Source organism: Parambassis ranga, chromosome 14, assembly GCF_900634625.1.
Source record: "Parambassis ranga chromosome 14, fParRan2.1, whole genome shotgun sequence".
In the NCBI taxonomy this organism is placed as follows: Eukaryota; Metazoa; Chordata; class Actinopteri; family Ambassidae; genus Parambassis; species Parambassis ranga.
Window position 1 is genome coordinate 20,155,758 of NC_041034.1, and position 22,273 is coordinate 20,178,030.

A 22,273-nucleotide genomic window follows, 5' to 3' on the forward strand; every position below is an offset into this window, starting at 1 on the left:
AATCAGTTGATCTTCTGTCATTCTCAGGTCAGATCTTTCTCCTTCAATTCTGTCTTTTTCACTCAGCAGTATTTCTCTTTCTTTGTCAATGTCAATCTTCATCTGAGAGACCAGTTCTTTGTCTTCATTGAGACTCTTCATGGCAGCATCAGCCTCTGCTTTCTTCTCATTGGCAGTCTTTCTGAGATCGTCCACTTCCTGTCTGTCTGCTTCCATAGACTTCTGGATGGTTTCCAGTTCCTCTCTTTGTCTTTTTACCTCCTCATTATTACGTTCTTGTTCTTTTTGTCTTGAGGTAATCACATTCATGATGTCCTCCAGTTTCTCTCTTTGTGTTTGAAGCTGACGTTTCAGGACTTCATTGTTGCTCTTTCTCACTGAGTATCTCATCAAATAAAGTGTCTGCATGTTCTTTCATGTTTTGCATCTCAGTCCTTGTGATTTCCATCTTGTTCTTTTCTTCCTTTATTGTTTCTTTCTCTTGTTCTAACATGTCCATTTGTTTTTGGATGTCAGACCTCAGCAGTTCCAAGTCCATTTTCTCTCTGTTCAGCACCTCACTCTCTCTATCCAGAACTTCTCTTTCCTTTTTCAGGTCTGTTGCCAGTTTATCAAGATCTGGCCGATCAAGGTCAAACTGTTTCTTCCATTCATTTTCCATGACTTCTCTGTGAGTCACCATATCTGACAGTAGACTTATCATAGCTTCCTTCTCTCTCCCCAAGGTTTCAGTGTAAGAAGCCATGTTTTCTTTCTGGTCATTGAGGGCTGCAAGATTTTCTTCCAGCGTGGAGTGCAGCTGCAGTGCATCTTCAGTGTTTTGTTGTAATTTGGCCATTTTAGTTTGTACACCTTCTCTCATCTTTACACTAAGATCATTTAGTTTTACCCTCAGAATTTCCATTGCTCTCATTTTATCAATCAGTTGATCTTCTGTCATTCTCAGGTCAGATCTTTCTCCTTCAATTCTGTCTTTTTCACTCAGCAGTATTTCTCTTTCTTTGTCAATGTCAATCTTCATCTGAGAGACCAGTTCTTTGTCTTCATTGAGACTCTTCATGGCAGCATCAGCCTCTGCTTTCTTCTTATTGGCAGTCTTTCTGAGATCGTCCACTTCCTGTCTGTCTGCTTCCATAGACTTCTGGATGGTTTCCAGTTCCTCTCTTTGTCTTTTTACCTCCTCATGATTACGTTCTTGTTCTTTTTGTCTTGAGGTAATCACATTCATGATGTCCTCCAGTTTCTCTCTTTGTGTTTGAAGCTGACGTTTCAGGACTTCATTGTTGTCTTTCTCACTGAGTATCTCATCAAATAAAGTGTCTGCATGTTCTTTCCTGTTTTGCATCTCAGTCCTTGTGATTTCCATCTTGTTCTTTTCTTCCTTTATTGTTTCTTTCTCTTGTTCTAACATGTCCATTTGTTTTTGGATGTCAGACCTCAGCAGTTCCAAGTCCATTTTCTCTCTGTTCAGCACCTCACTCTCTCTATCCAGAACTTCTCTTTCCTTTTTCAGGTCTGTTGCCAGTTTATCAAGATCTGGCCGATCAAGGTCAAACTGTTTCTTCCATTCATTTTCCATGACTTCTCTGTGAGTCACCATATCTGACAGTAGACTTATCAGAGCTTCCTCTCTCTCCCCAAGGTTTCAGTGTAACAAGCCATGTTTTCTTTCTGGTCATTGAGGGCTGCAAGATTTTCTTCCAGCGTGGAGTGCAGCTGCAGTGCATCTTCAGTGTTTTGTTGTAATTTGGCCATTTTAGTTTGTACACCTTCTCTCATCTTTACACTAAGATCATTTAGTTTTACCCTCAGAATTTCCATTGCTCTGATTTTATCAATCAGTTGATCTTCTGTCATTCTCAGGTCAGATCTTTCTCCTTCAATTCTGTCTTTTTCACTCAGCAGTATTTCTCTTTCTTTGTCAATGTCAATCTTCATCTGAGAGACCAGTTCTTTGTCTTCATTGAGACTCTTCATGGCAGCATCAGCCTCTGCTTTCTTCTCATTGGCAGTCTTTCTCAGATCTTCCACTTCCTGTCTGTCTGCTTCCATAGACTTCTGGATGGTTTCCAGTTCCTCTCTTTGTCTTTTTACCTCCTCATTATTACGTTCTTGTTCTTTTTGTCTTGAGGTAATCACATTCATGATGTCCTCCAGTTTCTCTCTTTGTGTTTGAAGCTGACGTTTCAGGACTTCATTGTTCTCTTTCTCACTGAGTATCTCATCAAATAAAGTGTCTGCATGTTCTTTCCTGTTTTGCATCTCAGTCCTTGTGATTTCCATCTTGTTCTTTTCTTCCTTTATTGTTTCTTTCTCTTGTTCTAACATGTCCATTTGTTTTTGGATGTCAGACCTCAGCAGTTCCAAGTCCATTTTCTCTCTGTTCAGCACCTCAGTCTCTCTATCCAGAACTTCTCTTTCCTTTTTCAGGTCTGTTGCCAGTTTATCAAGATCTGGCCGATCAAGGTCAAACTGTTTCTTCCATTCATTTTCCATGACTTCTCTGTGAGTCACCATATCTGACAGTAGACTTATCAGAGCTTCCCTCTCTCTCCCCAAGGTTTCAGTGTAACAAGCCATGTTTTCTTTCTGGTCATTGAGGGCTGCAAGATTTTCTTCCAGCGTGGAGTGCAGCTGCAGTGCATCTTCAGTGTTTTGTTGTAATTTGGCCATTTTAGTTTGTACACCTTCTCTCATCTTTACACTAAGATCATTGAGTTTTACCCTCAGAATTTCCATTGCTCTCATTTTATCAATCAGTTGATCTTCTGTCATTCTCAGGTCAGATCTTTCTCCTTCAATTCTGTCTTTTTCACTCAGCAGTATTTCTCTTTCTTTGTCAATGTCAATCTTCATCTGAGAGACCAGTTCTTTGTCTTCATTGAGACTCTTCATGGCAGCATCAGCCTCTGCTTTCTTCTCATTGGCAGTCTTTCTCAGATCTTCCACTTCCTGTCTGTCTGCTTCCATAGACTTCTTGATGGTTTCCAGTTCCTCTCTTTGTCTTTTTACCTCCTCATTATTACGTTCTTGTTCTTTTTGTCTTGAGGTAATCACATTCATGATGTCCTCCAGTTTCTCTCTTTGTGTTTGAAGCTGACGTTTCAGGACTTCATTGTTCTCTTTCTCACTGAGTATCTCATCAAATAAAGTGTCTGCATGTTCTTTCCTGTTTTGCATCTCAGTCCTTGTGATTTCCATCTTGTTCTTTTCTTCCTTTATTGTTTCTTTCTCTTGTTCTAACATGTCCATTTGTTTTTGGATGTCAGACCTCAGCAGTTCCAAGTCCATTTTCTCTCTGTTCAGCACCTCAGTCTCTCTATCCAGAACTTCTCTTTCCTTTTTCAGGTCTGTTGCCAGTTTATCAAGATCTGGCCGATCAAGGTCAAACTGTTTCTTCCATTCATTTTCCATGACTTCTCTGTGAGTCACCATATCTGACAGTAGACTTATCAGAGCTTCCTTCTCTCTCCCCAAGGTTTCAGTGTAAGAAGCCATGTTTTCTTGCTGGTCATTGAGGGCTGCAAGATTTTCTTCCAGTGTGGAGTGCAGCTGCAGTGCATCTTCAGTGTTTTGTTGTAATTTGGCCATTTTAGTTTGTACACCTTCTCTCATCTTTACACTAAGATCATTTAGTTTTACCCTCAGAATTTCCATTGCTCTCATTTTATCAATCAGTTGATCTTCTGTCATTCTCAGGTCAGATCTTTCTCCTTCAATTCTGTCTTTTTCACTCAGCAGTATTTCTCTTTCTTTGTCAATGTCAATCTTCATCTGAGAGACCAGTTCTTTGTCTTCATTGAGACTCTTCATGGCAGCATCAGCCTCTGCTTTCTTCTCATTGGCAGTCTTTCTCAGATCTTCCACTTCCTGTCTGTCTGCTTCCATAGACTTCTTGATGGTTTCCAGTTCCTCTCTTTGTCTTTTTACCTCCTCATTATTACGTTCTTGTTCTTTTTGTCTTGAGGTAATCACATTCATGATGTCCTCCAGTTTCTCTCTTTGTGTTTGAAGCTGACGTTTCAGGACTTCATTGTTGTCTTTCTCACTGAGTATCTCATCAAATAAAGTGTCTGCATGTTCTTTCCTGTTTTGCATCTCAGTCCTTGTGATTTCCATCTTGTTCTTTTCTTCCTTTATTGTTTCTTTCTCTTGTTCTAACATGTCCATTTGTTTTTGGATGTCAGACCTCAGCAGTTCCAAGTCCATTTTCTCTCTGTTCAGCACCTCAGTCTCTCTATCCAGAACTTCTCTTTCCTTTTTCAGGTCTGTTGCCAGTTTATCAAGATCTGGCCGATCAAGGTCAAACTGTTTCTTCCATTCATTTTCCATGACTTCTCTGTGAGTCACCATATCTGACAGTAGACTTATCAGAGCTTCCTTCTCTCTCCCCAAGGTTTCAGTGTAAGAAGCCATGTTTTCTTTCTGGTCATTGAGGGCTGCAAGATTTTCTTCCAGTGTGGAGTGCAGCTGCAGTGCATCTTCAGTGTTTTGTTGTAATTTGGCCATTTTAGTTTGTACACCTTCTCTCATCTTTACACTAAGATCATTTAGTTTTACCCTCAGAATTTCCATTGCTCTCATTTTATCAATCAGTTGATCTTCTGTCATTCTCAGGTCAGATCTTTCTCCTTCAATTCTGTCTTTTTCACTCAGCAGTATTTCTCTTTCTTTGTCAATGTCAATCTTCATCTGAGAGACCAGTTCTTTGTCTTCATTGAGACTCTTCATGGCAGCATCAGCCTCTGCTTTCTTCTCATTGGCAGTCTTTCTCAGATCTTCCACTTCCTGTTTGTCTGCTTCCATAGACTTCTTGATGGTTTCCAGTTCCTCTCTTTGTCTTTTTACCTCCTCATTATTACGTTCTTGTTCTTTTTGTCTTGAGGTAATCACATTCATGATGTCCTCCAGTTTCTCTCTTTGTGTTTGAAGCTGACGTTTCAGGACTTCATTGTTCTCTTTCTCACTGAGTATCTCATCAAATAAAGTGTCTGCATGTTCTTTCCTGTTTTGCATCTCAGTCCTTGTGATTTCCATCTTGTTCTTTTCTTCCTTTATTGTTTCTTTCTCATGTTCTAACATGTCCATTTGTTTTTGGATGTCAGACCTAAGCAGTTCCAAGTCCATTTTCTCTCTGTTCAGCACCTCAGTCTCTCTATCCAGAACTTCTCTTTCCTTTTTCAGGTCTGTTGCCAGTTTATCAAGATCTGGCCGATCAAGGTCAAACTGTTTCTTCCATTCATTTTCCATGACTTCTCTGTGAGTCACCATATCTGACAGTAGACTTATCAGAGCTTCCTTCTCTCTCCCCAAGGTTTCAGTGTAAGAAGCCATGTTTTCTTTCTGGTCATTGAGGGCTGCAAGATTTTCTTCCAGTGTGGAGTGCAGCTGCAGTGCATCTTCAGTGTTTTGTTGTAATTTGGCCATTTTAGTTTGTACACCTTCTTTCATCTTTACACTAAGATCATTTAGTTTTACCCTCAGAATTTCCATTGCTCTCATTTTATCAATCAGTTGATCTTCTGTCATTCTCAGGTCAGATCTTTCTCCTTCAATTCTGTCTTTTTCACTCAGCAGTATTTCTCTTTCTTTGTCAATGTCAATCTTCATCTGAGAGACCAGTTCTTTGTCTTCATTGAGACTCTTCATGGCAGCATCAGCCTCTGCTTTCTTCTCATTGGCAGTCTTTCTCAGATCTTCCACTTCCTGTCTGGCTGCTTCCATAGACTTCTTGATGGTTTCCAGTTCCTCTCTTTGTCTTTTTACCTCCTCATTATTACGTTCTTGTTCTTTTTGTCTTGAGGTAATCACATTCACGATGTCCTCCAGTTTCTCTCTTTGTGTTTGAAGCTGACGTTTCAGGACTTCATTGTTGTCTTTCTCACTGAGTATCTCATCAAATAAAGTGTCTGTATGTTCTTTCCTGTTTTGCATCTCAGTCCTTGTGATTTCCATCTTGTTCTTTTCTTCCTTTATTGTTTCTTTCTCTTGTTCTAACATGTCCATTTGTTTTTGGATGTCAGACCTCAGCAGTTCCAAGTCCATTTTCTCTCTGTTCAGCACCTCAGTCTCTCTATCCAGAACTTCTCTTTCCTTTTTCAGGTCTGTTGCCAGTTTATCAAGATCTGGCCGATCAAGGTCAAACTGTTTCTTCCATTCATTTTCCATGACTTCTCTGTGAGTCACCATATCTGACAGTAGACTTATCAGAGCTTCCTTCTCTCTCCCCAAGGTTTCAGTGTAAGAAGCCATGTTTTCTTTCTGGTCATTGAGGGCTGCAAGATTTTCTTCCAGTGTGGAGTGCAGCTGCAGTGCATCTTCAGTGTTTTGTTGTAATTTGGCCATTTTAGTTTGTACACCTTCTCTCATCTTTACACTAAGATCATTTAGTTTTACCCTCAGAATTTCCATTGCTCTGATTTTATCAATCAGTTGATGTTCTGTCATTCTCAGGTCAGATCTTTCTCCTTCAATTCTGTCTTTTTCACTCAGCAGTATTTCTCTTTCTTTGTCAATGTCAATCTTCATCTGAGAGACCAGTTCTTTGTCTTCATTGAGACTCTTCATGGCAGCATCAGCCTCTGCTTTCTTCTCATTGGCAGTCTTTCTCAGATCTTCCACTTCCTGTCTGTCTGCTTCCATAGACTTCTTGATGGTTTCCAGTTCCTCTCTTTGTCTTTTTACCTCCTCATTATTACGTTCTTGTTCTTTTTGTCTTGAGGTAATCACATTCATGATGTCCTCCAGTTTCTCTCTTTGTGTTTGAAGCTGACGTTTCAGGACTTCATTGTTCTCTTTCTCACTGAGTATCTCATCAAATAAAGTGTCTGCATGTTCTTTCCTGTTTTGCATCTCAGTCCTTGTGATTTCCATCTTGTTCTTTTCTTCCTTTATTGTTTCTTTCTCTTGTTCTAACATGTCCATTTGTTTTTGGATGTCAGACCTCAGCAGTTCCAAGTCCATTTTCTCTCTGTTCAGCACCTCAGTCTCTCTATCCAGAACTTCTCTTTCCTTTTTCAGGTCTGTTGCCAGTTTATCAAGATCTGGCCGATCAAGGTCAAACTGTTTCTTCCATTCATTTTCCATGACTTCTCTGTGAGTCACCATATCTGACAGTAGACTTATCAGAGCTTCCTTCTCTCTCCCCAAGGTTTCAGTGTAAGAAGCCATGTTTTCTTTCTGGTCATTGAGGGCTGCAAGATTTTCTTCCAGCTGTGGAGTGCAGCTGCAGTGCATCTTCAGTGTTTTGTTGTAATTTGGCCATTTTAGTTTGTACACCTTCTCTCATCTTTACACTAAGATCATTTAGTTTTACCCTCAGAATTTCCATTGCTCTCATTTTATCAATCAGTTGATCTTCTGTCATTCTCAGGTCAGATCTTTCTCCTTCAATTCTGTCTTTTTCACTCAGCAGTATTTCTCTTTCTTTGTCAATGTCAATCTTCATCTGAGAGACCAGTTCTTTGTCTTCATTGAGACTCTTCATGGCAGCATCAGCCTCTGCTTTCTTCTCATTGGCAGTCTTTCTCAGATCTTCCACTTCCTGTCTGTCTGCTTCCATAGACTTCTTGATGGTTTCCAGTTCCTCTCTTTGTCTTTTTACCTCCTCATTATTACGTTCTTGTTCTTTTTGTCTTGAGGTAATCACATTCATGATGTCCTCCAGTTTCTCTCTTTGTGTTTGAAGCTGACGTTTCAGGACTTCATTGTTCTCTTTCTCACTGAGTATCTCATCAAATAAAGTGTCTGCATGTTCTTTCCTGTTTTGCATCTCAGTCCTTGTGATTTCCATCTTGTTCTTTTCTTCCTTTATTGTTTCTTTCTCTTGTTCTAACATGTCCATTTGTTTTTGGATGTCAGACCTCAGCAGTTCCAAGTCCATTTTCTCTCTGTTCAGCACCTCAGTCTCTCTATCCAGAACTTCTCTTTCCTTTTTCAGGTCTGTTGCCAGTTTATCAAGATCTGGCCGATCAAGGTCAAACTGTTTCTTCCATTCATTTTCCACGACTTCTCTGTGAGTCACCATATCTGACAGTAGACTTATCAGAGCTTCCTTCTCTCTCCCCAAGGTTTCAGTGTAAGAAGCCATGTTTTCTTTCTGGTCATTGAGGGCTGCAAGATTTTCTTCCATTGTGGAGTGCAGCTGCAGTGCATCTTCAGTGTTTTGTTGTAATTTGGCCATTTTAGTTTGTACACCTTCTCTCATCTTTACACTAAGATCATTGAGTTTTACCCTCAGAATTTCCATTGCTCTCATTTTATCAATCAGTTGATCTTCTGTCATTCTCAGGTCAGATCTTTCTCCTTCAATTCTGTCTTTTTCACTCAGCAGTATTTCTCTTTCTTTGTCAATGTCAATCTTCATCTGAGAGACCAGTTCTTTGTCTTCATTGAGACTCTTCATGGCAGCATCAGCCTCTGCTTTCTTCTCATTGGCAGTCTTTCTCAGATCTTCCACTTCCTGTTTGTCTGCTTCCATAGACTTCTTGATGGTTTCCAGTTCCTCTCTTTGTCTTTTTACCTCCTCATTATTACGTTCTTGTTCTTTTTGTCTTGAGGTAATCACATTCATGATGTCCTCCAGTTTCTCTCTTTGTGTTTGAAGCTGACGTTTCAGGACTTCATTGTTCTCTTTCTCACTGAGTATCTCATCAAATAAAGTGTCTGCATGTTCTTTCCTGTTTTGCATCTCAGTCCTTGTGATTTCCATCTTGTTCTTTTCTTCCTTTATTGTTTCTTTCTCTTGTTCTAACATGTCCATTTGTTTTTGGATGTCAGACCTCAGCAGTTCCAAGTCCATTTTCTCTCTGTTCAGCACCTCAGTCTCTCTATCCAGAACTTCTCTTTCCTTTTTCAGGTCTGTTGCCAGTTTATCAAGATCTGGCCGATCAAGGTCAAACTGTTTCTTCCATTCATTTTCCATGACTTCTCTGTGAGTCACCATATCTGACAGTAGACTTATCAGAGCTTCCCTCTCTCTCCCCAAGGTTTCAGTGTAACAAGCCATGTTTTCTTTCTGGTCATTGAGGGCTGCAAGATTTTCTTCCAGCGTGGAGTGCAGCTGCAGTGCATCTTCAGTGTTTTGTTGTAATTTGGCCATTTTAGTTTGTACACCTTCTCTCATCTTTACACTAAGATCATTGAGTTTTACCCTCAGAATTTCCATTGCTCTGATTTTATCAATCAGTTGATCTTCTGTCATTCTCAGGTCAGATCTTTCTCCTTCAATTCTGTCTTTTTCACTCAGCAGTATTTCTCTTTCTTTGTCAATGTCAATCTTCATCTGAGAGACCAGTTCTTTGTCTTCATTGAGACTCTTCATGGCAGCATCAGCCTCTGCTTTCTTCTCATTGGCAGTCTTTCTCAGATCTTCCACTTCCTGTCTGTCTGCTTCCATAGACTTCTTGATGGTTTCCAGTTCCTCTCTTTGTCTTTTTACCTCCTCATTATTACGTTCTTGTTCTTTTTGTCTTGAGGTAATCACATTCATGATGTCCTCCAGTTTCTCTCTTTGTGTTTGAAGCTGACGTTTCAGGACTTCATTGTTCTCTTTCTCACTGAGTATCTCATCAAATAAAGTGTCTGCATGTTCTTTCCTGTTTTGCATCTCAGTCCTTGTGATTTCCATCTTGTTCTTTTCTTCCTTTATTGTTTCTTTCTCTTGTTCTAACATGTCCATTTGTTTTTGGATGTCAGACCTCAGCAGTTCCAAGTCCATTTTCTCTCTGTTCAGCACCTCAGTCTCTCTATCCAGAACTTCTCTTTCCTTTTTCAGGTCTGTTGCCAGTTTATCAAGATCTGGCCGATCAAGGTCAAACTGTTTCTTCCATTCATTTTCCATGACTTCTCTGTGAGTCACCATATCTGACAGTAGACTTATCAGAGCTTCCCTCTCTCTCCCCAAGGTTTCAGTGTAAGAAGCCATGTTTTCTTTCTGGTCATTGAGGGCTGCAAGATTTTCTTCCAGCTTGGAGTGCAGCTGCAGTGCATCTTCAGTGTTTTGTTGTAATTTGGCCATTTTAGTTTGTACACCTTCTCTCATCTTTACACTAAGATCATTTAGTTTTACCCTCAGAATTTCCATTGCTCTCATTTTATCAATCAGTTGATCTTCTGTCATTCTCAGGTCAGATCTTTCTCCTTCAATTCTGTCTTTTTCAATTACCAGTATTTCTCTTTCTTTGTCAATGTCAATCTTCATCTGAGAGACCAGTTCTTTGTCTGCATTGAGACTCTTCATGGCAGCATCAGCCTCTGCTTTCTTCTCATTGGCAGTCTTTCTCAGATCTTCCACTTCCTGTCTGGCTGCTTCCATAGACTTCTTGATGGTTTCCAGTTCCTCTCTTTGTCTTTTTACCTCCTCATTATTACGTTCTTGTTCTTTTTGTCTTGAGGTAATCACATTCATGATGTCCTCCAGTTTCTCTCTTTGTGTTTGAAGCTGACGTTTCAGGACTTCATTGTTCTCTTTCTCACTGAGTATCTCATCAAATAAAGTGTCTGCATGTTCTTTCCTGTTTTGCATCTCAGTCCTTGTGATTTCCATCTTGTTCTTTTCTTCCTTTATTGTTTCTTTCTCTTGTTCTAACATGTCCATTTGTTTTTGGATGTCAGACCTCAGCAGTTCCAAGTCCATTTTCTCTCTGTTCAGCACCTCAGTCTCTCTATCCAGAACTTCTCTTTCCTTTTTCAGGTCTGTTGCCAGTTTATCAAGATCTGGCCGATCAAGGTCAAACTGTTTCTTCCATTCATTTTCCATGACTTCTCTGTGAGTCACCATATCTGACAGTAGACTTATCAGAGCTTCCTTCTCTCTCCCCAAGGTTTCAGTGTAAGAAGCCATGTTTTCTTTCTGGTCATTGAGGGCTGCAAGATTTTCTTCCATTGTGGAGTGCAGCTGCAGTGCATCTTCAGTGTTTTGTTGTAATTTGGCCATTTTAGTTTGTACACCTTCTCTCATCTTTACACTAAGATCATTGAGTTTTACCCTCAGAATTTCCATTGCTCTCATTTTATCAATCAGTTGATCTTCTGTCATTCTCAGGTCAGATCTTTCTCCTTCAATTCTGTCTTTTTCACTCAGCAGTATTTCTCTTTCTTTGTCAATGTCAATCTTCATCTGAGAGACCAGTTCTTTGTCTTCATTGAGACTCTTCATGGCAGCATCAGCCTCTGCTTTCTTCTCATTGGCAGTCTTTCTCAGATCTTCCACTTCCTGTCTGGCTGCTTCCATAGACTTCTTGATGGTTTCCAGTTCCTCTCTTTGTCTTTTTACCTCCTCATTATTACGTTCTTGTTCTTTTTGTCTTGAGGTAATCACATTCATGATGTCCTCCAGTTTCTCTCTTTGTGTTTGAAGCTGACGTTTCAGGACTTCATTGTTGTCTTTCTCACTGAGTATCTCATCAAATAAAGTGTCTGCATGTTCTTTCCTGTTTTGCATCTCAGTCCTTGTGATTTCCATCTTGTTCTTTTCTTCCTTTATTGTTTCTTTCTCTTGTTCTAACATGTCCATTTGTTTTTGGATGTCAGACCTCAGCAGTTCCAAGTCCATTTTCTCTCTGTTCAGCACCTCAGTCTCTCTATCCAGAACTTCTCTTTCCTTTTTCAGGTCTGTTGCCAGTTTATCAAGATCTGGCCGATCAAGGTCAAACTGTTTCTTCCATTCATTTTCCATGACTTCTCTGTGAGTCACCATATCTGACAGTAGACTTATCAGAGCTTCCCTCTCTCTCCCCAAGGTTTCAGTGTAACAAGCCATGTTTTCTTTCTGGTCATTGAGGGCTGCAAGATTTTCTTCCAGCGTGGAGTGCAGCTGCAGTGCATCTTCAGTGTTTTGTTGTAATTTGGCCATTTTAGTTTGTACACCTTCTCTCATCTTTACACTAAGATCATTGAGTTTTACCCTCAGAATTTCCATTGCTCTCATTTTATCAATCAGTTGATCTTCTGTCATTCTCAGGTCAGATCTTTCTCCTTCAATTCTGTCTTTTTCACTCAGCAGTATTTCTCTTTCTTTGTCAATGTCAATCTTCATCTGAGAGACCAGTTCTTTGTCTTCATTGAGACTCTTCATGGCAGCATCAGCCTCTGCTTTCTTCTCATTGGCAGTCTTTCTCAGATCTTCCACTTCCTGTCTGTCTGCTTCCATAGACTTCTTAATGGTTTCCAGTTCCTCTCTTTGTCTTTTTACCTCCTCATTATTACGTTCTTGTTCTTTTTGTCTTGAGGTAATCACATTCATGATGTCCTCCAGTTTCTCTCTTTGTGTTTGAAGCTGACGTTTCAGGACTTCATTGTTCTCTTTCTCACTGAGTATCTCATCAAATAAAGTGTCTGCATGTTCTTTCCTGTTTTGCATCTCAGTCCTTGTGATTTCCATCTTGTTCTTTTCTTCCTTTATTGTTTCTTTCTCTTGTTCTAACATGTCCATTTGTTTTTGGATGTCAGACCTCAGCAGTTCCAAGTCCATTTTCTCTCTGTTCAGCACCTCAGTCTCTCTATCCAGAACTTCTCTTTCCTTTTTCAGGTCTGTTGCCAGTTTATCAAGATCTGGCCGATCAAGGTCAAACTGTTTCTTCCATTCATTTTCCATGACTTCTCTGTGAGTCACCATATCTGACAGTAGACTTATCAGAGCTTCCTTCTCTCTCCCCAAGGTTTCAGTGTAACAAGCCATGTTTTCTTTCTGGTCATTGAGGGCTGCAAGATTTTCTTCCAGCGTGGAGTGCAGCTGCAGTGCATCTTCAGTGTTTTGTTGTAATTTGGCCATTTTAGTTTGTACACCTTCTCTCATCTTTACACTAAGATCATTGAGTTTTACCCTCAGAATTTCCATTGCTCTGATTTTATCAATCAGTTGATCTTCTGTCATTCTCAGGTCAGATCTTTCTCCTTCAATTCTGTCTTTTTCACTCAGCAGTATTTCTCTTTCTTTGTCAATGTCAATCTTCATCTGAGAGACCAGTTCTTTGTCTTCATTGAGACTCTTCATGGCAGCATCAGCCTCTGCTTTCTTCTCATTGGCAGTCTTTCTCAGATCTTCCACTTCCTGTCTGTCTGCTTCCATAGACTTCTTGATGGTTTCCAGTTCCTCTCTTTGTCTTTTTACCTCCTCATTATTACGTTCTTGTTCTTTTTGTCTTGAGGTAATCACATTCATGATGTCCTCCAGTTTCTCTCTTTGTGTTTGAAGCTGACGTTTCAGGACTTCATTGTTGTCTTTCTCACTGAGTATCTCATCAAATAAAGTGTCTGCATGTTCTTTCATGTTTTGCATCTCAGTCCTTGTGATTTCCATCTTGTTCTTTTCTTCCTTTATTGTTTCTTTCTCTTGTTCTAACATGTCCATTTGTTTTTGGATGTCAGACCTCAGCAGTTCCAAGTCCATTTTCTCTCTGTTCAGCACCTCAGTCTCTCTATCCAGAACTTCTCTTTCCTTTTTCAGGTCTGTTGCCAGTTTATCAAGATCTGGCCGATCAAGGTCAAACTGTTTCTTCCATTCATTTTCCACGACTTCTCTGTGAGTCACCATATCTGACAGTAGACTTATCAGAGCTTCCTTCTCTCTCCCCAAGGTTTCAGTGTAAGAAGCCATGTTTTCTTTCTGGTCATTGAGGGCTGCAAGATTTTCTTCCATTGTGGAGTGCAGCTGCAGTGCATCTTCAGTGTTTTGTTGTAATTTGGCCATTTTAGTTTGTACACCTTCTCTCATCTTTACACTAAGATCATTTAGTTTTACCCTCAGAATTTCCATTGCTCTCATTTTATCAATCAGTTGATGTTCTGTCATTCTCAGGTCAGATCTTTCTCCTTCAATTCTGTCTTTTTCACTCAGCAGTATTTCTCTTTCTTTGTCAATGTCAATCTTCATCTGAGAGACCAGTTCTTTGTCTTCATTGAGACTCTTCATGGCAGCATCAGCCTCTGCTTTCTTCTCATTGGCAGTCTTTCTCAGATCTTCCACTTCCTGTCTGTCTGCTTCCATAGACTTCTTGATGGTTTCCAGTTCCTCTCTTTGTCTTTTTACCTCCTCATTATTACGTTCTTGTTCTTTTTGTCTTGAGGTAATCACATTCATGATGTCCTCCAGTTTCTCTCTTTGTGTTTGAAGCTGACGTTTCAGGACTTCATTGTTCCTCTTTCTCACTGAGTATCTCATCAAATAAAGTGTCTGCATGTTCTTTCCTGTTTTGCATCTCAGTCCTTGTGATTTCCATCTTGTTCTTTTCTTCCTTTATTGTTTCTTTCTCTTGTTCTAACATGTCCATTTGTTTTTGGATGTCAGACCTCAGCAGTTCCAAGTCCATTTTCTCTCTGTTCAGCACCTCACTCTCTCTATCCAGAACTTCTCTTTCCTTTTTCAGGTCTGTTGCCAGTTTATCAAGATCTGGCCGATCAAGGTCAAACTGTTTCTTCCATTCATTTTCCATGACTTCTCTGTGAGTCACCATATCTGACAGTAGACTTATCAGAGCTTCCTTCTCTCTCCCCAAGGTTTCAGTGTAAGAAGCCATGTTTTCTTTCTGGTCATTGAGGGCTGCAAGATTTTCTTCCAGTGTGGAGTGCAGCTGCAGTGCATCTTCAGTGTTTTGTTGTAATTTGGCCATTTTAGTTTGTACACCTTCTCTCATCTTTACACTAAGATCATTTAGTTTTACCCTCAGAATTTCCATTGCTCTCATTTTATCAATCAGTTGATCTTCTGTCATTCTCAGGTCAGATCTTTCTCCTTCAATTCTGTCTTTTTCAATTACCAGTATTTCTCTTTCTTTGTCAATGTCAATCTTCATCTGAGAGACCAGTTCTTTGTCTTCATTGAGACTCTTCATGGCAGCATCAGCCTCTGCTTTCTTCTCATTGGCAGTCTTTCTCAGATCTTCCACTTCCTGTCTGTCTGCTTCCATAGACTTCTTGATGGTTTCCAGTTCCTCTCTTTGTCTTTTTACCTCCTCATTATTACGTTCTTGTTCTTTTTGTCTTGAGGTAATCACATTCATGATGTCCTCCAGTTTCTCTCTTTGTGTTTGAAGCTGACGTTTCAGGACTTCATTGTTCTCTTTCTCACTGAGTATCTCATCAAATAAAGTGTCTGCATGTTCTTTCCTGTTTTGCATCTCAGTCCTTGTGATTTCCATCTTGTTCTTTTCTTCCTTTATTGTTTCTTTCTCTTGTTCTAACATGTCCATTTGTTTTTGGATGTCAGACCTCAGCAGTTCCAAGTCCATTTTCTCTCTGTTCAGCACCTCAGTCTCTCTATCCAGAACTTCTCTTTCCTTTTTCAGGTCTGTTGCCAGTTTATCAAGATCTGGCCGATCAAGGTCAAACTGTTTCTTCCATTCATTTTCCATGACTTCTCTGTGAGTCACCATATCTGACAGTAGACTTATCAGAGCTTCCTTCTCTCTCCCCAAGGTTTCAGTGTAACAAGCCATGTTTTCTTTCTGGTCATTGAGGGCTGCAAGATTTTCTTCCAGCGCGGAGTTCAGCTGCAGTGCATCTTCAGTGTTTTGTTGTAATTTGGCCATTTTAGTTTGTACACCTTCTCTCATCTTTACACTAAGATCTTTGAGTTTTACCCTCAGAATTTCCATTGCTCTCATTTTATCAATCAGTTGATCTTCTGTCATTCTCAGGTCAGATCTTTCTCCTTCAATTCTGTCTTTTTCACTCAGCAGTATTTCTCTTTCTTTGTCAATGTCAATCTTCATCTGAGAGACCAGTTCTTTGTCTTCATTGAGACTCTTCATGGCAGCATCAGCCTCTGCTTTCTTCTCATTGGCAGTCTTTCTCAGATCTTCCACTTCCTGTCTGGCTGCTTCCATAGACTTCTTGATGGTTTCCAGTTCCTCTCTTTGTCTTTTTACCTCCTCATTATTACGTTCTTGTTCTTTTTGTCTTGAGGTAATCACATTCACGATGTCCTCCAGTTTCTCTCTTTGTGTTTGAAGCTGACGTTTCAGGACTTCATTGTTCTCTTTCTCACTGAGTATCTCATCAAATAAAGTGTCTGCATGTTCTTTCCTGTTTTGCATCTCAGTCCTTGTGATTTCCATCTTGCTCTTTTCTTCCTTTATTGTTTCTTTCTCATGTTCTAACATGTCCATTTGTTTTTGGATGTCAGACCTCAGCAGTTCCAAGTCCATTTTCTCTCTCTTTTCCATTTCCATTTCACTCATTTCTGTCTGTTTTATCCTCTTCAGTGCATTGGCCAACAAATTCTTTTGGCTTTTAATTCCCATCCTAATGTGCATCACTTCTTCCTTTTTGCGGTTGAATATGTTTGTCTGTACCTGCAGTTGAGTTTTTCCTTCTTCAATTAATTCCTTTATAACTTCACTGTGTGTCTTAATGTCTTCATATTTTTCCGTACATTTCTGAAGCTGATCACACTGCTTTTGAATTTGATTTGTATCTTCTGATATTGCAGACATCTGCAATTCTGTAATCCCTCCTTTTTTCTCATTCTGTTCTCTGTGTAACTTTAGCTTTACAATCTCAAGTTCATCCCTTTCCTTTATTATCCTCTCCAGTCTCTGGTCGAGTTCCTTTTTCTTCTTCTGTGTTTCCCTTTTGAGGGCAGCTCTTTCTTCCTGAACTGAAGTCAGAACATGTTTTGCTTCTTGTTCTTTTTGAATGCCTTTTCTAACTATTTGTTTGTTTTCTCTTTTTTTTATCTCCAGCTCTGATAGCAACACTTCCATCTCTCGTCTTTCTCTGGTAACCTTCTGTAGTGTCATATAGACCTCCTGGTTTTGTGCCACTTCCTCTGTTCTGGCTTGTCTAATCACATTTTCATCCATTTTTATCTGAGATTTTAATCCCCTCATGCTGTCCTTTATATTGATGTTTCCAGCTTCTAATTCTTTGAGAGCTTCTCTTTGTCTTTCTAAATGAACATGTATGTTTCCCAGAGTTGCCATGTCTGTCCTAATCATTTCCAACTGTTCATGGATCTTTTTTCTCATATTTTGAAAGTCAACAATAAAATCAATAAATTGTGAACTTTGGTGTATCATTTCAGTTTCTGTGTAACTTTTACTTTCCAAACTTTGTTTGTCGTGTTCCCTAGGCAAACTCTTGTGACTCTTCTGGTCTTTGACATGCAGATTCTCCTCAGCCAGCTCTTCCTTCTGACGATTCAATTTTATTCTCAAAACTTCTATCTCATCCCTCACCCTAATGTTTTTTTCCAGTCTTTGGTCTAATTCTTTTCTTCTCTTTTTGGTTTCTCTTCTTAGTGATTTCTCCTCTTGTTGTATTTCATTCCAAATTCTTTCACTCTGCTCGATTTTTCTCATACTTTTTCTAAACATGCGCTCACTTTCCTTTTTTTTAATTTCCATCTCTGATTTCAGCAGCTCCATTTCTCTTATTTCTTTTTTTGTCCTTTGCATTTTGTCATCAAGCTCCTGTTTCTGTCTGTCAATATTCTCCCTTAAACTGTTCATCTCATTTATTGCTGCTTCATCTTCCTGTCTCAATATTCTCACATTACTTCTCTCTACTCGAATCTGCAGCTTCAGTATTTCAGCCTGTTCTCCTTCTGTCTTTTGGCTCACTTTCTCACAAACTGCCTTTTTTGGATGCTCAGTTTCATGGTGTTCTTTGGGTAATTCAGTCTCTTCGCTATTCACATTTTCAGTTTCCCCAATAGTGATTGTAACCTCTGGCCTCTGACACTGCAGGTCATTAATTTCCCTAATAAGCCTTTTAATCTCTTGGCTTTTTTCCTCCATGTTCTCCATAGCATACTTTATTTGGTCCTTTATTTCCTTCTCATGTTGCTTGAGTTTGTGTATCTGTTTTTCCAGTTTTTCCTTTTCATTTGCATTTATTAGTAATTCAGTCTGATCATCATATTTTTCTTCATGCATTTCTGTCTGTATTTGTAAGCAAATGTTCTCCATAGCCTTTTTGTGCACCTGCTTGTCTGTTTCTTCACTTTGATGCTGACTGTCTGTGGATATAGAAGGATACAAGGATATTCCTACTTTTGTAGATCTATGTTGGGCTTCTTCTTCAACAGCTGCCATTCCAGACGACTGATGAACAAGGACGTCTGTCTGTATTTCTTGAAGATTGGATGTATTCACAGAAAAAGTCTCTCTGACAGCAGACTGTGTCAGTATCCATCCATTGACACGAGCTTTCATGGAAGTCAGCTTGTGCTTCAAAAAAGAAAAAATGTTTTCAGTTTCAGAATTGTAACTACTAAAACATTAAACACCCATGTTCCTCAAAGGAATATTCACAATTCAGATCTTTTGTTGAATTAATATATCATATTTTGAGTCTGCAAAAAAGGACAATCCTTATGTTGTAACAGTGACAGGACTACTCATACATCTTGAGTTGGTTACGTTCTGCTGCATGTGGCAGATCTGGATGTGTTTTCGAACACACAACATTATTTTACATTCATATTGATGGACATGGCCATTGCCATCTTATCATGACACCAATAAAGTCTGACTACAGAGGTGGATGGGCCTCAAGAGCCCTGGGTTTGAGTCCCCAAGACGTATTGAAACCTAAAATACATACACTACAGGCCAAAAGTTCAGAAGCAAGGCTAATACAGGCCAAGCATATGGAAGCAATCTTTTCTGATGTTTTTTTGTACAAATTTGATCTTGCTTCAAAACTTTTGGCCTAGTGTATCAGATCAACATTTCTCTAGAGAGAAAAAAATGACCACAGTTTTCCTTCAAAAGGACGGAGTTATTGCCATATAGTGCAGCGGGCCTTGCTGCGTCACAGTTACTGTACACAGTTTTAGCTGGGAAACACACATATAGGTCTGTTACAGCTGGAGTAACTGTTTCCATGGTATTTACACTCATGTTGAGCTGTCTCTTGAATTCTGACCATATCACATATGGAAGTTCACATATATATTTTACTGTAAGGCCAAATAACATCTTTATGAAAGATCTGGCCTTTAATTTGATCTGTAACTTTGGTAGCTTTTAGTGTAGCATTAGGACAAGCCTAAGATGCACAACTGACCTCTGACATTTTGGTTTTTAGAATTCTCATGATGAAAGTTGGGAAATATAACCTTCCGGTAAAATACAGCTACTATATATGTGTTTGTAATCATTGTTAAATACAATAATCCTGGCATGTTCAGGAGGAACACAGATCCAGATCAACAGTCCTTTCATTTATGAAGTTGCCAAAAGTAGAACAAAAGACTTACCATGCATTCTTGGACTTGTTCTTTGTTCTTTCTCATCTCCCGTTGGCTTTTGAGCATTTCCTGATGCGCGTTGTTAACTTCCACAGCCGTTTGTTCTATGTTAGCTTTCGCCTCGGCCATCTTTAGCATTATGGTCAGTGTAGCTTCCAGTTTTTGTTCAACCTCCTGCCTTTGCTGCTGCATCTTTATCTTCATGACTTCTAACTCATCCCTTTCTTTCAGAATCTTCTCTTGCTGGTGTTCAAGCTCACGTTTCCTTTTCCTTGCATAAAAATTGATCAGTTTGATTTGGCTCTTTTCTTCTTCTGTATCTTTTATCACCAGAGGAAGCATCTTTGGGTTTTTTTCTTCAGTAGTCACCCTCGGCATGTTAGATGTTGTGTTGGTCCCATAGCCACTGTTGTCTCTACCAAACATTATTTCTCTAGTTGTCTGTTGAGGTGTTCTCTGCTGTTCATCATCTCTCTCTTCTCTTTTCACTTCTTCTTCATCTTGTCTCTGCTGCATACCTGCTTTAGCTTTTTCAATCTCTTCCTTCATCGTTCTAATCTCGTCCTCTTTTCTCCTGCATGTTCTCATCATTTTTATCAGGTCTTTTTTCCTTATTTCAATGTCACTGCTAATCAGTTCCATCTCCCGTATCTCCATCCTAGTCCTTTGCGACTTGTTGTCCAGCTCCTGTTTTTGTTTTTCAGTACATTCTTTCACAAATTTTATTTTGGATATGACCACCTGTCTGATGTGCTGAAGTTGATCTCTGTTTTGTGAAATGTTTTTGTTTATCTTCAGCCCTTCCTTTATGTTTGCTATGATTTTCTCTATTTGTTCTTTAGATGTCCTCACTTCACATAATACTTTCTTGTTCTTGTCAAATAAATGCTCACTGTCTGCCATCAGTCTCTCACATATATCCTGTTCTGACTTCATTTGCTGCTTGGGTTCATGGCATTCCTTACTTACTTGTGGTCTTGTCTGGTCATACTTGATTATTTTCAACTTGTGTATTTTATTGATTACGTCAGATTGCCTCCTGTCCAGAGTTTTGCTCTCTTCATATATCTCAGCTTGTATTTTCAGAAGTTGTGTTTTGTCTTGGGTAGCTGCATTTTTGTTTTCTTGAAGTTTCTCAATAACATTTTCAGTCTGTAATTGCAGTCTTTTTATCTGTTCATGCAGCTCCTGTCTTTCATACGTGAGTCTGTCAATTTTGTCCTGTTGCTGCTCTGTCTTTTTCTTAAAGAGATCAATCTCACTGCTCTCCCTTTGTGTCTCTTCTATTACTTCACATGATGATTGGATTGGTCTTTTCATAGCTTCCCTTTTGGTTTTTATGTCAGCTTTGACTTGTTTGTCCTCTGATTGCACTGTGCTTTCTTTTAAGTGCTCTTCTGTTTGTGTCATCTTGCTGTTCTCTTGTCTTTGTTCTGTGTAAAACAAAAGTGAAGAAAAACATTTATTTAAAATTAAATTATTGTTATCTTGGAAGACCACATTAGTCAACCTTATACACCGAAACAATATTTGGTGTAGTTTTCAGCTAATTCAAATTACCTCTCCCATGCTTTTTTTTCACTTATTGTTCCATTTATTGATAAAATTCATCCAGAAGTATGCACCTAACTGAAGTTAAATAGTCAACATTATTGTTTTTTATTGCTTTAATATGTAAAGTCCTATTAAAGTGACAGATTTAATTTTAATTATTTTCACATTTCATTTTAACCTGCTTTCAAGTCTATTTTCACCTGTGAGATTGCACCTACATGAAATGAACATTCAGTTTCTCAACAGTTTACACCTGTGATACTGTACTAGTAGTAAAATACTACAACTTACACATTGGCTCAAGCACACTAACAAATGACTGACATCAGCTATACAACACATCAAGGAGACATTCATAAAGATACATTCAAACAACATGATGAGACAATCATTCATCATGATCATATCGATCATATATCTACATTATATACATACATTATATGATTATATATCAGTATTCTGTTATTTAAAACAAATACGTCTGTTGTCTTACCTAAATTGGCTAGGAGCTCTGGGTCTTGCCCTGAAAATCTCTTCTCTCTGGTTTGTGATGTCCCTTCTTCTGCAGCATAATATAACACCCTTATCTGTTCTTCTGGTGTCAGTAACATCCAGGCCTCCATGATGGTTCCAGGTGCTCTTACTCCAGCAATAACCTGCTTTCTGAGCTCCTCCAGGATGAGATCCACTACACACAGTATAGAGTTTAAAGAGGAGAAATGTGTACCTTTAGTGGTCAGTATTAGTGCTACTTAGCTGTGCATTCTTCACACAATCCTATGTAAGTTTGTTGAAATGTTGTATCAAACTCACCGGGATCTCTTAAATCTGCCATGTTTCCAGGTTCCAGATTCCAAAGTGTTTTCCATGAGCGGACAGTCCTGAGGAAAAAGTATTTAACTAGCATGTATAACACACCGAAGGCACCGTATTTAAAACATATTGCAAATAAAGCAATATATTAAACCAGTGCAAATGTTTTTTTTCCCTTACCTCAGTTTTCTGCTGTCAGAGTTGTGTAGAAACATTCATTCTATAATATGTAGCAGGTGTTCTGACTGCACTGTGCTAAGCAGCTTTGATGGTAGGCAGACTGGCTCTTTAATCTTCAAAACACTGGTTAGGTATCTCCTCTCACCACACCTCTGTTGACCACCAGGTCTGGTTATCAGAGTGATTGCATATTAAGTGCTGTTTGGGTGGTGTGACATCATCCTCCCTGAGTCTGGTCTCAGCTGATAAGGGTGGAGTCCATATTTGGCTTCAAGCTCAAAACTTCTTCAGCTCCTCCAGTGTATGTCAACATTGACTAGTAAAATATGAATTGGGGAAATTATTGCGCTATATAGGAGTGTGTTTATTGGAAAATACAAAGTAGAGATTTAGATTTAAGTAAACACTCTGACTGTATATCCATAGTTTCTTTATATCTATAAATACGTACGCTTTTTTGTTGCTGGTAATTTTGTTGTTGTTAATTAAGGAAATTAAGTTTCCAAACCAGGGGCCTGATTCAAAAAGCAG

General features: G+C 39.2%; 2 protein-coding genes across 2 annotated transcripts; both read right to left on the reverse strand.

The window, feature by feature from the left end:
* Window positions 1-1,617: 1,617 nt before the first annotated feature.
* LOC114446592 (microtubule-actin cross-linking factor 1, isoforms 1/2/3/5-like) lies at window positions 1,618-14,132 on the reverse strand. Its single transcript, XM_028422247.1, is given in 2 exon segments — window positions 1,618-7,209; window positions 7,211-14,132. Coding segments are annotated over 2 exon segments (12,462 nt in total). The 5' UTR covers window positions 14,081-14,132.
* Window positions 14,133-14,135: 3 nt separating this feature from the next.
* LOC114446593 (trichohyalin-like) lies at window positions 14,136-21,869 on the reverse strand (the record flags this gene model as incomplete). Its single annotated transcript, XM_028422248.1, has 5 exons — window positions 21,743-21,869; window positions 21,563-21,630; window positions 21,243-21,437; window positions 19,205-20,628; window positions 14,136-18,170 (listed from the first exon to the last, which is right to left on the reverse strand). Coding segments are annotated over exons 1-5 (5,757 nt in total), but the record flags the coding sequence as incomplete, so codon positions are not given.
* Window positions 21,870-22,273: the final 404 nt, after the last annotated feature.